This window comes from Perca flavescens, chromosome 13 (assembly GCF_004354835.1).
Source record: "Perca flavescens isolate YP-PL-M2 chromosome 13, PFLA_1.0, whole genome shotgun sequence".
In the NCBI taxonomy this organism is placed as follows: Eukaryota; Metazoa; Chordata; class Actinopteri; order Perciformes; family Percidae; genus Perca; species Perca flavescens.
In genome coordinates, this window is record NC_041343.1 from 28,147,262 (window position 1) to 28,162,328 (window position 15,067).

Here is a 15,067-nt window from a genome sequence, read left to right on the forward strand (position 1 = left end):
TCCTCAAGAGTTATGTCCTGACAGCAGATTTTATTATATTCTGCATCCACACAGTTTGGTGAGTTAAACAAGCTAAAGATATCCTTTGGATCTTTGAGATTAATATCTCTTGAGTAAAGTTTTTCATAAAAAGCACTTATAAAGTTTGATATCTCTTTACTGTCATTGCTAATCTTTTCCCCAATGTCAAGTTTTCTTATAGAATTGATTTCATTTCTTCTTTTTTCCATGTTAAAGAAATATCTACTGTTTTTCTCACCCTGTTCCATCCAATTCCTACGTGACCTTATAAAAGCTCCTTTTGCTTTGTTCTCATATAAAATGTCTAGTTGGTTTTGTAAGTCTAATAAGGTATTATTATCTTCTTGGCTCAAATGCTCTTTTTCAGTAAGTTTGTTAATATTGTTGATTAGCGTGTATGTTACATTTTTCTTTTTTTGTGCCAATAACTTGCCATAACCCGAGCAGACGCCTCTAATTTTATATTTGAGAAGTTCCCACGATGTCCCAAAATGATTCCCTTTTCTAGCAGCCTCCCATTCTTCTGAGATAAGGAGTTTTATTTTAATTTTTAGCTCTTCATGAGATAGTAGAGAATTATTTAATTTCCAATAACCGCTAAAGAATCTCCACCTTAGTTCCTTGCTGACCTGAATAACTAAAAAAATGGCCTTATGGTCTGTCAGAACAGCAGGAGAAACAGTGCATGACTCAATGGATTTACGTTCCTACATTCAGCACACGGTGGCGGTAACAGCACGGTATGATAGCACGTTACCATCAAACGTGAAGCGAAGAAGAAGGCGACATCTCCGACCAATCAGACCGCCTGGCGGGTCCTGGGCTGTTTTTGTGCTGATCTGTCACAGTTTTGTAAAACATTATAACGTTCTTGTAGAGATACAGCATGGCGTCGTTTGTGACTGAAGTCCTCGCCAGCTCTGGTAAACTGGAGAAAGAGGACCTGTCCAGCAAAATAAGCAAAATGTCGCGCAAGGTGGAAGATACAAAGGTAATCCACTAGCTAGCATAGCATTGGCTACGTAACGCTAAGTAAAGTTTGAACCAGCGTTAGCAGTTAGCGCTAACACTGAAAGTCATGAAACCTCTTTTATTCTTTGACAAACGTTAGCTAAATGTTTACGGTTCTTTCTAAAATAAGACTAAGCTGCAAATACGTATTAGCTAATACACAGCGGACTATTGAGCTAGTTTAATTTAGGGCATTCTCGTTAGTAACGTTAAGACTTAGCTAGCTGCTAACGTTATATTTGCTGTCAACTCAGTGGTGACATCTGACTACGTGGCTGTATTTAAATCCTTAAGAAAATAACTTTATATTAGCTGCACTAGAGTTGTCTTACAGTAGGTCGCTGTATTGAATAAAGTCAGTGGTGGAATGTAACTAACGTTAAGTACATTTGCTTAAGTACACAGTTGAGGTAACGTTTCTACTTCTTTTCTTTTCATGCCACTTCTACTTTTTACTCCACTGCATTAATAATTTTTGCTTTTTTTTTTTCTGTGTGCGTTTATATTCTCCTTTTGTCTTTCTTGTCTTGTGAGGACTCTAAGCAATGTCACATGAATGCATGTCCTCAGTTTTTTACTTTGATGTCTTATTATGAATCAGTGTTTTTGATGTGTGTGTAAAATGATTAATAGATGCATACAAATTGTGTATATTACATGACGTGATTATTTCCTGTAATATGCTGCCTGGAGAATGCCACTCTTCAAGGTTTTTTTTAGGCAATTCTCCTATACATTCTCTTTCAAATTATTTATTACATTTATATATGTATAAATAAAGAAACAAAGCATTTATCTGGCACTTTTAGTTACTTAACAAGTTAAAATGTGTGAATAGAAAACATATAAACAGCTTATTGAACAACTATATAATCATGTAAAAAAATGTAATGGTTCAAGCTTCACAAATGATGAGATTTGTTGGACAAAACAAATATTGTGAAGGTGTCATTTTGGGCTCTAGGTAATTGGGCCGTCATTTACTGTTATCACTGTTTTTAAAAACCAATCGATTGAGTAATGTAGAAAATAACCAGCGGATAAATCCATAATAAAACTAATCATTAGTTAATAGCTCCAGCTCAACCAACTCCAACAGTTAAATCCTGCTTTTACATTAATGCTGAGTAATAATAATCCAATGATAAAATGTATAATATTATAACCGCCACAGAGGACATTTTTATACTTTCAATACTTTAACTTCATTTTACTGATTAAACTTACATGCTTTTACTGAAGGAACATTTTCAATGCAGGATTTTTACTTGTAACAGAGTATTTTTACAGTGTGGTATTACTTCAGTATAGGATATAAGTACTTCCTCCACTGCTGGATAAAGTTTACCATGAGTGCATCAGAGTTTTTCTGACTTAAGCTTTGTGCATGTCAATGGCAATATATCGATATTATATCGATATCGTGATATGAGACTAGATATCGTCTTAGATTTTGGATATCGTGATATGACGTAAGTTTACTCTTTTCCTGGTTTTAAAGACTGCGTTACAGTAAAGTGATGTACTTTTCTGAACCTACCAGACAGTTCTAGCTGTTCTGTTATTTGCCTTTTCCCCACTTAGACATTATGTCCACATTATCTGAAATCTAAGTGTGAAGATATTTTGTTAAAGCACCAATTGTCAACCCTAGAATATCGCCGCAATATCGATATTGAGGTATTTGGTCAAGAATATCGTGATATCTGATTTTCTCCTTATCACCCAGCCCTAATGTCGAATGTTGTATATGAACGTTGTCAAAATGGCCATTAAAAGAACGTAACTAATTGTAAGTTTTTGAGGGTCTGAATTAGTTTTATCATAGGTAAGTTATGGACAGGAGATGTAGTGCTGAAACCATCAACACAACATTGACAAAGAAATGTACACCATCAATCTCTAGTAATAGCTAGTAATACCCTTGCATATGAAACGTCACATTGCTTTTCGGTTATATTATTATAAATGGAATATATTTGATTAAATGCACTTTATTGAGCTGTGATTCCTCTTTATTGTAGTTATATATTGCCTCTGTGTGCTTTTGTTGATGACCTTGTGTTATCCTGGGTTAACACTGTTGTTCAATAGACTGATTCAGTCATAATTTGATGCACTAAAGCATGCATTAACTCGTGATATAGACAGTATAAAGACTGTATTTTCTGTTATTGTGTGGATAAGTGTTATGATATACTTACAGTCATACATTATTGGCTTTAAGTGTACACAAACTGCAAACAGTCATGGTCAGGGCTTTAAAAAAAAACAATACATTGTTACAATGTATCTATTAACTCTGTTTTCTTCATGTGTATTTTATAGGAAGAAGTATGTGACATGATAAACAAGCGGTATGGTGACTTCCTCCCTAGTCTTCAAGGATCTGAGGAGCTTATGGTACAGGTTGATGAGGTCTCCAAAGAAATGGATGCCCTCAAAAACTGCATTGAGACTGAGGTATGTAGAAGTAGAAGGGAGTAGAAGGGACTGGATTCAGTTCTACTCTAGGTGGATTCACAGTAGTATATATTTATTTTAGTGTATCAGTAGCCTAACGTGTCTCTTGTCTTTTCTTTTTTTCTTAATTACTGTTCCCTTTTTTTAATTTATTTTCTCTCCTCATTTAATTGTTCATTTCTTCTGTCCCTTTTTTTTTTTTTTTTTTTTTTTTAGACTGTTTTTTATTTTATTTTTTTAGGTATTTATTTTCTATATGCTACCTTTCTTGAATACTTTTAGAGATCCCAACATGTAAAGCCCCTTGAGGGGTGTCTCGGTTTCCTTTGCATATCTCTTTTACTTATTTAGTTTTTTTACATGTGCTGAATAAATTAAATCAATGAAATAATTGTTAACGTTGGGTGTTTGTGTGTGTTGACACAGGTGCAGCAGAATATCCACGTGGCTGTGGCGGAGTATGCAAAGATAAAGCAGCAGCTGGAGAAAAATACCATCATAATGACAATGCTTGGACACCTAAAACAGGTACAACATACATTGCAATTTATTAAGTAAAATGTAGTCACAAATTATTAATTAGACTATATGTGTGTGTGTATGTATGTGTGTGTATATATATATATATATATATATATATATATATATATATATATATATATATATATATATATTAAAGTAACTTGCTTTTCTACATCTTGTTGTAAGGATACTAATGTCACTTTCTTGAACATAAAAGATAATGTACACTTTTCAATTAATTTCTTTCATTAATGAGCTCATAACAGCTATTATATGCATTGTACTGGTAGGGGTTTGGGTTTGCCATACATTAAATAAAGGTGTAGACTTGTTTTAGCAGAGAAACCGTGGTATTAGCATCCATAAGTGACATGTTTGAATCTTACTGTGTCATATCTTGTGTGTGCGACTCAGTTTCACAGTGCAATGGAGGAGTCCAACAAAGCTTTACTGGACAAGAAGTATGTTGATGCAGCTAACCATCTGGAAAGGGTGAGAGCATCTTAATCATGTCTGCACATCCTTACCTCCACTCTGAACTAGGGCCGGGCAGTTAAACGAAAACTGAAATCACGGCACACTAACTGAGCTGATTTAGATCCTTCTGTATGTACGGTATATTTCTTCAGGCAGGCTGTCAACTACCACTGTAATAGATCAAATTACATATCACCCATATCACCCACAACAAATCACTGCCAGTCACTGTTGTGTGCCGTGAGTGTTACTTCCAAAAAGAAAGAGGATGTTGTGACTGCACTTTTTTTACCGTGCAGTGCAGTTTTCTTTGATATAATTGATCAGGAGGGCCCAGTCTAAAGTCCAGGTGAGCCTGGAAATTGGCTTTAACTTGTGTAAGGAAAGGACTTAAATGTCAAAAGAATAGATGTAACAGGGAAACATGCCATGTTGGTGTGCAAACACAAAAAACACATGCGTGCGTGCGTTTTTGCAGCAACGCCATTCCATTCAATCATGTGAAAAGAGTGTCTGGATCAACTGTGATGACTGAAAACACAGCTGAAGTACCTGTGTAGACAAGCTTTTATACAGTTAAAATAGGCGCGCCATACCTTTTTTTAAATTAAGGTCAAGCATAGGAGAGGTTATGTTGGTGTATAATGTACACACATCAATTGCATGTCTGTCCGTCCAGGCAGAGAGAAAGAAACCTCTGGTGCTCTTTCTGAGCTTTTTTTCCAAGGTTTAGTGGAGGCGAGTTTTTCCTTAACTGAATCAAGGGTCTAAGGACAGAGGGTGTTGTATGCTGTACAGATTGTAAAGCCCCCCTTTGTGATATTGGGCTATATGAATAAAATAAAAATCCATATAAAAATACTGATTGATACGGATTTGACTGATTGTTTTCCAGGCAAGGGCCAGTGTGGATTCACTGAAGGGCTGGAAGACTTCCCAGCTGCCGCTGCTCAGTGCTCTTAGCTCTGAGTTGACCGTGCAGAGAGAGAACTTAATTTACCACCTGGGAGATGAATGGAAGCGCCTTGTCATCTGGAGTTTACCGTCCTCAAAGGGTAAGACTTTTTTCTTTTCTTTTTTCAATGTGTGTGTGTCTGTCTGTCTGTCTGTCTGGTGTGGTACTAAAACAACTATATGAAGTATAGTCTGTACCGTACTTTGCTACAAAAAGTAGGTTCATCAAACAAAATAAGCCAAACTTGATACAAATGCTACAGTTGTCAGTGTTGTCTCAAAGGTCAAAGACTTTACTTAGAGTTCCTTTCCTTTCTTACATCATCTACATGTGATACTGATCAGTCAGAGGATGTTGCAGGGTACTCTCTGGCTCTCACCTTTCCCATAGTATCGCATTGCCAGACCTATCTCTACAATGCTGTAGAGTAAGGTCTGGCTCTACCATACATACATTCTGGGATAGGAGAAAAAAACGCTCTGGGTTGTTTGCATTTCTTTAAACCAATCACAATCGTCTAAGCTCCAAAACTCCAAAGGTAGCAACGGTGACTCTGCAAAATAGTCTCGGAAGGAACTTGTTTTGTTGGAGCATTTGCACCCTGCAAATGAAAACTCCACATAAAATATTAAATTAACTGTTCACACAATACAGTAACACAAGCTATTTAAATTAGCTGATACATGGTTAAACGTCTTTGCTCTTACCAGTGTACGGCCGTGTGTAATTCGTCCACAGCAATAACCACCAATCGGTCCGAAGTTTGTTGTTGTTTCCCGAAAAGAGAACCGCAGCAACACACATCGCCGGAAGTTCCGGCGATTATCGTGGAAATTAATTGTTGTCGATCCAGACTACCTTTCACCTCATGACATTAATTCCAGTCATTGTCTCAAAAAAAAAATCACAGAACATTATCTGGGATCTCTCCAACCCAGCTTGTACACATTGGTCTATTTTATGAACCATGTTTTTTTTTTTTTTTTTACTTGTTAGTATTTCTTGTTTTGCATATTTCAAAACCGGACAGCAAACCTATCTGAGGCATTAGTAATGACTGATGGATGTGTACCACCAGAGCCTACAGGTCTGAAGTCGTTCCTGAAGGTGAAGCTGAATCTGAGCCATGGGTGCACTAAGGACGGTGAAGCGAAACCAACAGCTCTGCTCTGCTGCGTCCTGCAAGCTCTGGCCATCCAGGGAGACCTTCAGCACAAGATCAAACTCTTCAGTAAGAGCAAGCAACACTGCTCGCTGTTAAATATGCAGTACTTTCATAATCTATTATAATTGTGTTTTCATACCTTTTCTTACAACTTCACAATAGAAAAAGGTTATTCTAGGGTTAGCACTGTGGGAATATCAGCTGAACATACTATAGACTGACCCATCACAGTTTAAACATCTCCAATCTAACCACTGAGTAGACTGCAGAGGGCCCAAAGAAAAACACAACTCAACATTTAGAGCCACATTTTGCCGTTGCTTAAATAATGATCAATGGTCACTTATGCTTTTCTGGACTGGAAAACTAATTCAACATCCACATTGGAACAGTATTCTCCCATCATGCAACACTGTGGACATCCACTAAATGAAAGTTTGAATCATTGAATTCCTCTTCTTTTGTGGCCTATTTCAAATGTAAATAATACATTTGGTCTCTGATTTATTCTGTTTTTATCTCTGTTAAACAAGTTATAACTGAAGGAAGGAAGTAAAAAAAAAACTTCAAGATAACAGCTGATTACAAACTTTAGAACAGTCTTGTATTTGTTTTAAGCGAAACATTTTACATTTGACAACTGGAACCAGTCAGTGCTCTCTGGTAGACATGTGTAATGGAGACATCGTTTTGAAGCATATTTTTGGCATTTCTGCTCTGCAGTTTCTTGCACCTTATCGGCTGATATGTTCATTGATATTTATGTATCTGCAATAAGGTTTTATCAGCTGATTTATCGCTCTAGCTCTACAGCACAATGTATCCAAGGTCAGAATGTGCTCAGTGCTGCTGGTTTATGTTGTCGTTCAGGTCAGGTGCTGATGAAGACCATGCTGAAGCCGTTGGTGATGTACCCGTCACTGTCGGTGAGGGTAACAGAGCAGCAGGGTGAGGGAACCGTCTTGGCTTTACAGTGTTTGGAGGAGAGCCACAAGGAGAGGTCCACTCCTTCACAAGTCTACAGCAAACTGCTCCTGGTGCTCAGGACACTGCACTCACACCTGCTAGGTATAGGTCAGCTGGGCCCATAACGAATAAATGTATCATGCTTAAAGCTTGCTCTGTTTCACTGTGTTTTACTTATTATTCTTTTCAGATGTGTCCATTGGTGATAAAAAGCTCTCGGCTATCTTGGGGGAGCTTATTTGGGAGGAAATGTCCAAGTGCATCATCCATGAGTGTCTGCTCTACTCCATCCCCACCAACAGCAGCCAGCTGGAGAAATACAACACTGTATGTATGGGCCTGACAGCAGTTTGCATAGTACAATGCTATTTCAATGACACATAACAGAATTCCATTTTTTACTGAATATCTGTTTTGTTGTACACATTCAAGGTGATCAAGGAAACGGAAGAGTTTGAGAAGTCTCTGAAGGAGATGGAGTTTCTGCAGGGCGATTCTACAGACCTGCTCAAATACGCCAGGGATGTGAACTGTCACTTTGCCAGCAAGAAGTGCAAGGATGTCATCGTGGCTGCCCGCAAACTCATGACCTCCAAGATGCACAACACCGTCAAAGTATGTGTGAGCTAGGGCTGAGTGTCTGGATGAATAAACTGGAGACTGGGGATTGACTCAGCTGCTACAGACTGACATGGAAAACAGGAAACATTAAAAATGGATGTTATTTACTTAGCAAGTCTCAGTAACAAGTTTTTCCTGGGGATGCTATTAGTCAGGGGCAACCTTGAAGCCTTTTCTCTCATATAATGAACCATGAAATATGTCTACTTCTGATTGATTGATGTAAATCTCACATTTGCAGTGCATGTGCAGCTAATACTTTGCTTTATGTTTATGTTCATGCACTTGCACTCTTCCCTTTCAGGCTCTTGGAAACGGTCACTGATTTTTTTTTTTTTTTCTTTTCTTCTAGCAGTTAGCATTTTTTTCAGACTCTTCTCTTTCTTTATTTGACATTGGAAGATGGATTGTCACTATTGGGCACTATTGTATTACATTGCATTGTGCTGCCGTCCAAATTTACATGAAATATTACCCAAAATCTCCACATTGCTTATTTGTTTGTCTTTTTGCACCAATTTTCTCTTAACTCTGTTAGATTACACCAGACTACAAGCTGCGTCTTCCCAAGCTGCCTGTTCCAGCTTCAGAGCTGAAGGTGAAGCACGAGACCACAAAGAACGAGATAACGATGGAGAACAAAAAGCAGCTGTCTCCGTGGAGTATGTGTCTGCCAGCCTGCCGCATCAGTGAGTCGGTGCAGCAGCTGATGGAGCTGGCGCTCAACACCCTGAGTGAAGCTGTTGGAAGCTCCACACAATGGTGTGTTCCAGTGCTCAGAGACCTACTGTAACTATCTTCTTTAAGAGTCAAATGTTTCTAAACGGAAGAGTCCCATTTCATATGCTGTAAAGTTTCAACATTATTTATGATTATTTGATCAACTTTTTTTTCATTCTTGTAAATTGGCTTTGGCGCACAGCATTGCTGATGTATCATCATTGCAAAACACTGTGAAGCTACATAAGTAAGTACAGCTGCAGTGGACTGTCAGGAGGAGGGCAATGGCAATAAAAGAAGCGACGTAAACAATACTTACATTAAAAAGTCCTATCAACATCACACGCAAAACAAGTTGGGAAAAGTGGTCCAAAGTGAAGCAGCAGCAAGATAACCTGACCTCTAGACCCGAGGCGGAGTCCATCTTCACTGGATCCTGCCATTTCCATAATGCATGTCGGAGGGTTGAGGCTTGTCAAAACGTCATCAATGAATAAGTGAATAAGAAATCTTTCTGTTGTTCTTTTTAGTGCATTACAACTCTTCTTCACCGTGAGAAACATCTTTCAGCTGTTCTATGATGTCGTCCCGACGTACCACAAGTAAGGATGTTTCCGTCGTATAACCGGGCAGATCAAAACAAACACAGTTCTCCTCGAGGTGTAAATGGTTGCCTTCTTTTTCTCTGCTACTCCATCTAGGGAGAACCTGCTCAAGTTCCCTCACCTGGCTGCCATCCAGCACAACAACTGCATGTACCTGGCCCACCACCTGCTCACCCTGGGCCACCATTTCAGAACTCACCTGCCACAGCCCCTCAGCGAGGGCATTGCAACATTTGTTGACATGGTGCCCGGATTCAGGAAACTGGGTAAACAAATAGTAATACAGCGGTCTGCCAAATTTGGTACAGAAAAAAAAAACTGTTCTCGGACATTCATGGCCCACAGACAACAAGTCACCATCGGGCCAAAATGTCCACTTTCAACATACGAAATAGAAACATCTAATCTGCAGAATACCTTGAAATATGCTGAGCAGCCTTTTGTCATTTCCCGCCAGGTGCCCAGTGCTTCTTGGCGCAGATGAACGTCCAGAGAGCTGAACTGTTGGAGAGACTTTCCACCGCTCACAATTTTGGCAACCTGGATGATGAAGACAGCTACATTGCAGCCAGCAAAGCAGTAAGACAGGTGAGAAGAAAAGCTTTGAAAATAATATGTAACTGTTGTAAAAAGGGTGTGTATGTGCTTTCAGGCTATAGCTATGACTGCATGAGGCAAATCAATAAATTCTTTTATTCATGCACCGCTTCTCAATCATACCGTGGTCATCTGTTCGCTTTATGGCAGGTCATCCATCAGTTGAAGCAGTTGGGCACAGTGTGGCAGGATGTCCTACCAGTCAGCATCTATTGTAAAGCCATGGGCAACCTCCTCAACACAGCCATCACAGAAGTCATTTCCAAAATCATGATGCTAGAGGTTTGGCTTTTTTCTTTTCTTTTTTTTTTTTAGCTACAAACTCTTAAATCCTAGTCACTAATAAAGTCCAGGTAAAAAAATACAGAGGGGAGATGAATTATTTGTAACTACTGTATAAAAAAGATGATTTACATTTCTACAGCACTAATCTCATCCCATCATTTTCTTTTATTTTGGATGTAGTCCCAGGTTGATTAAATACCCAAATGTGTTGAGTTCAAACACAGAATGGTATAAAATGGTATTATCTTGATATGATTATGATCAATTGTATGAAATGAGCAATAAGGATTTTATTTCTCACTTAACCGTCTACAGGATATTTCCTCTGAGGACGGGGAGCACCTTCACACTCTGTGTCAAACCATCATTGAGGAAGGTCCGCTGGTCTTCATCCCTCTGGCCGAGGAAAACAAGAACAAGAAGTATCAGGAGGAAGTGCCTCTCTACGTGAGGAAGTGGAGTACCTTCAAGGAGCTGGTCATCGTGCTGCGGGCCAGCCTGCAGGAGATAGTCGACAGGTCAGGAAACAATAAAGTATCAATAGATTATAGTATAAAGTGAATAAAAGCAAGGTCTGGGGTATTTGCTGACCTTAAAAAATATTAAATTGATTTTACATATATTTATTTTTTTAAATCAGTGATTATTCTCAGGCTTGTTCTGCTCATTTCCCAAAATATACCTATGTAATCTGGACTTTAATTAACTGAGTTCGAAGAATAATGTCCCGGTATTCCATTTGTTCTATTTTACATTTACTTTTGTTTCCACTAGCCTTAAAGCTACACTGCAGTGCAACTTAAAAGATTTCAGTTAGCAAGAGATATTTTTACAAAAAGAGTGGTCAAAAGCAGCTAAGGCGAAGACATCGCGACTTTTAGTCGTTAGGCTGAGTCAAACTCCAAAAACACTGCCACAGAAGACATTATACAAGTGTTTTTTTTTATGCTTGTTAGGATACTGACTTATGTGAGTGCCTTTTTGGTATTAAAAGAAGCTTCTGGCTACCATCATACTTTTTCCCCCTTTTTAATGTGTGTGATTGGTAGCCTGGAAATCCAGACCCAAATTCGAAAGATTAAGTGTCTGGCACTGAGTAATGAAATTTTGAATTTGAAAATCTCACTGCACACAATTGGATAACACTACGACCAATCATAACAATACACGCGGTGACGTACCCAGAGCCCCATACGCTTAGCTACCAGTGGAGCTAACTGGTAGATTAAACTGTCGTCATCTGTTTAGCTATATATCAGATACACGATGTGATCGGTGCAGCTCGGCTCCAAGGGCATAGTTAATGAGCATCATTACTGAATGCCAGAGTAACCCGCTGAGCAAATCCAAATTGTGCTCTCGCGAGAACTCTGGATTTCCAGGGTATGCGATTGGCTGATTTGTCTGTGATTCCTCTCCACAGGTGGGCTGACGGGAAAGGTCCGCTGGCGTTGGAGTTCTCCAGTTCGGAGGTGAAGAATCTGATCCGAGCCTTGTTTCAGAATACAGAGAGGAGAGCTGTAGCTCTGACCAAAATCAAATAGATACTTGGAGCAAAAAGAAAGATACTACAGCACTTTTTCCTCTGAGGAAAATATGATTTACTCCTTCATTCATTTCCATTTTCTGTTGCGTTCAATATATGCATTCACATGTATTTAGGTCCAACAGTTTGTCACAGAGGCCGTGTCTGACCGAGGTGCTGTCGCTATATAAGACAGTTGTAATCAATCTGTGGGATATGTTACATCTCAGCATCCAGACTGCAATTAGTCCTTCAGAGATTACACGAAGGCTTCTTTACATCCTGCAGCATCCAGTCATATAGCTCTTCGTGGGTTTACCATGACAAAGCCAACTGAGGTTGTGCCATCTGTTGACATGATGTCTTATCCAGGGTTAACTTTGCTGCACATTGTTAATCAAACTTCATCTGTAGCGTGTTTGAGCTTTTTTGTACGGATGTCATTTGCGGAGAGTTTGTTTGAACCTAAACAACCATTTAGTTCTGACAAAGATTCCCCTGGGCCTTGCATCTCAAGCCATTAAACTTAATTCTTCTGTCATGTATTTATTACTTGTCCAAATAAACCAAAAGACTCAACTTTTCAGAACCTCTTCCAGCTGTTTTTGATGAATATGATGATGATCTTGGTGGCAGGGCATGCCACCTTGCCAGTACACAATGATGAGTGTGTTGTTGGAAGAAACTGCAACTGCCTATACTTTTGTCAGCAGCTGTGTAATGGCCTTGCAAGCACTTTCCAAAGTTTAGGGTCAGTTCTGTGTCCTCTGCACCACATGTGCAGATCTCTAGTATATCCAAATAAGGTGAAAAACTAATGCCATAACATTAAAATATAATGGTAGAAGGGTGAGATGCTTGTGAAATCCTAAATAAGGATATGCATTCAGATTGCATGAAACCAAAAGTACTAGCTCTAAAAATGTTCATTCGTGGTCACTTCAAATGATAAATCTTTGTTCTTAAGGAATCCGCTCCTAGACACTAGTACTTGCGTACAATGCTGCAAACGGATTAGGCCCAGTTTACATCCAGGACGTGGTTAAACCGTACACCCCAGCTCGTCCACTCCACTCTGCATTGGCAAATCTGCTTTCTGCTCCCTCACTGCGAGGGACACCGAATCACTCAACCAAATCCCGACTGTGTGCTGTTCTGCCTCCTAAATGGTGGAATGAGCTCCCAATTGAAATCAGGACAGCTGAAAGTTTACTCATCTTCTGTCACAGGCTGAGAACACATCTTTTCTCACTGCACCTTGGCTAAGAAGATGATGGTTATAATAAAAAAAAAAAAAAAAGAATTTCACTTATGTAGGACTTTGTAGTTTGGCTTATTGAAGCTAATATACTTATTGTATTTGATTCTTGCTGTTCCGACACCTACACCTTCACAGTTGAATGGACTTTGAAATGCTAAATTAAATGTAATTTAATGTAATGTAAGGCACCTTTGACCTCCTCTTTGCGCCACTAGTGGGCCAAAATGTTCCCTTAAACAAAAGATATATCAAATGTAATGGGAAGGGCACCAGAGCATATTCCTGCTCCTCATAGGATGAGCCATTTCCACTTGGGCACTTCAAGGGGGAGGGAAACCTTAGTGTCTCCCAGGAGAAAACGTCAACTTACACATAATATCATGATAAATCGGAGAGATTGATGATTCGTAACTTTGTTAAAAAAAGTGCTATTAAAATAAATATTACACATTTTAATAGGAATCTATTGTCCCTAATGTCTGTGGAGCTGCAGCAGCCCCAACGTGCAGTGTTTTGTTTTTTGTGAATGATGCCGGCCGGGCCGGGGGGGAGGAGACAAACCGCTGGACAGTCCCACAGCAGAGCCTTGTCACTCTCTCCAACAGTGTCTCCTACTTCATCTGATCAGACCTGATGACTCCAACAAGGAAGTCACTGTAAGTTCTGTCAGTTGCTGTTTTCATCTAAAGGTGTGCTCTACAGAGGTATGTCATTATCTTCTCTTTTTGGATGTTCTATTCAGCAGATAAATCGGTGGTAGAAACCTGTTAAGAAAAAAAACATTTTCAACATTATGTATATTTGAATAGTTGAGATGTAAAAATGCTTTTATTTCCACTATATGTATACTATATACACTTATGAAAATACTCGATTTTATTTGCAATTCAAACTATACTACGTAGATCTGGAGTTTTCTGATCTTTCAACATTTGAATCGGTGTAACGCTGTAACCTTACTGCTGTACCCATTATGTCTGAAGTACCTCAGTTACTTAAGTTAACTTGGTTATATTGTGTAGTTAAGCTGTATGTTACACTGTAGTACATTATATGTACTTTTGTGTGGATTCAGAAACTTGTTCACATTTTGTATGTGTGTTATTGTTGTGATACAACAGTGACAAGGGAAGTTATCACAGTTCTCTTGGACACATCTGGACAATACTTTCTCTAAGCCTTCTGGCAGTAATCTTTTCAAATCCACCGTGTTCCTCCTTGATTTTTCTCTGATTAATTTTAGGATTAGTGATAATCCCTACATGTGTAGCAAATTGGAGCAGTGACAGAGACACTGATCAGCCTACTTCCGACTGATGAGACCATGGATATAGAACAATGAGACCTCATGTTACTCCAAATAAGGAAGTAAAGCAATAGTTGCTTTTGGCACGTCTTCATACATCAGATGTGAAAAACAAACAATGCAACTGATCTCAGATGGTATTCTGTCTATAATGGAGTGGAATGAAAATTTCTAAGTGACCCCAAACTTTTGACCGGTAGTACATATAGCATTTACATCTATATACATATACTACTATTAGGAATAAGAGGTTAAGACAATTTGGAATACTGTTAAGTACTGCTTGGCTAAGTCCATGCCCAGTGTCGATCCTATGTGTGACCGATGCAGGCAACCACCAGCCACCTTTTCACATAATGTATGTTTTGGTTTTGTCCAATTAAGATGTATTAAGATATTTTGGAAGTATCCACAGACCCTTCTGCTTCTACTGCAGTATTTGGAGTAGCTCCACAAGATATACATCTTAGTAACCAGGCAAACAATATGATAGCTTTTGCATCTCTTTTAGATTAAAGCCCTTTATCATTTGACATTGCAGAAAATTCGCTGTTCCACAAGAAGCTG

At 38.8% G+C, this 15,067-nt stretch overlaps 1 protein-coding gene across 1 annotated transcript; it reads left to right on the plus strand.

Annotated features, from left to right (window-relative positions):
* Positions 1-750: 750 nt before the first annotated feature.
* On the plus strand, positions 751-12,522 carry zw10 (zw10 kinetochore protein). The gene is made up of 16 exons (XM_028595267.1): positions 751-1,012; positions 3,361-3,495; positions 3,922-4,023; positions 4,432-4,509; positions 5,390-5,549; positions 6,528-6,680; positions 7,485-7,682; positions 7,771-7,907; positions 8,013-8,195; positions 8,740-8,963; positions 9,452-9,523; positions 9,623-9,792; positions 9,984-10,114; positions 10,274-10,405; positions 10,724-10,926; positions 11,832-12,522. Exons 1-16 carry the CDS (start codon positions 908-910, stop codon positions 11,950-11,952), a joined length of 2,304 nt encoding a protein of 767 aa, XP_028451068.1. The 5' UTR covers positions 751-907; the 3' UTR covers positions 11,953-12,522.
* Positions 12,523-15,067: the final 2,545 nt, after the last annotated feature.

Bases quoted from the DNA above. Each gene is read 5' to 3' on its own strand.
- zw10 (XM_028595267.1), top strand. From the start codon at position 908: ATGGCGTCGTTTGTGACTGAAGTCCTCGCCAGCTCTGGTAAACTGGAG. The intron at 4,510-5,389 runs GTGAGAGCATCT...ATTGTTTTCCAG, and splicing joins CAGCTAACCATCTGGAAAGG to GCAAGGGCCAGTGTGGATTC. The intron at 9,793-9,983 runs GTAAACAAATAG...ATTTCCCGCCAG, and splicing joins GCCCGGATTCAGGAAACTGG to GTGCCCAGTGCTTCTTGGCG.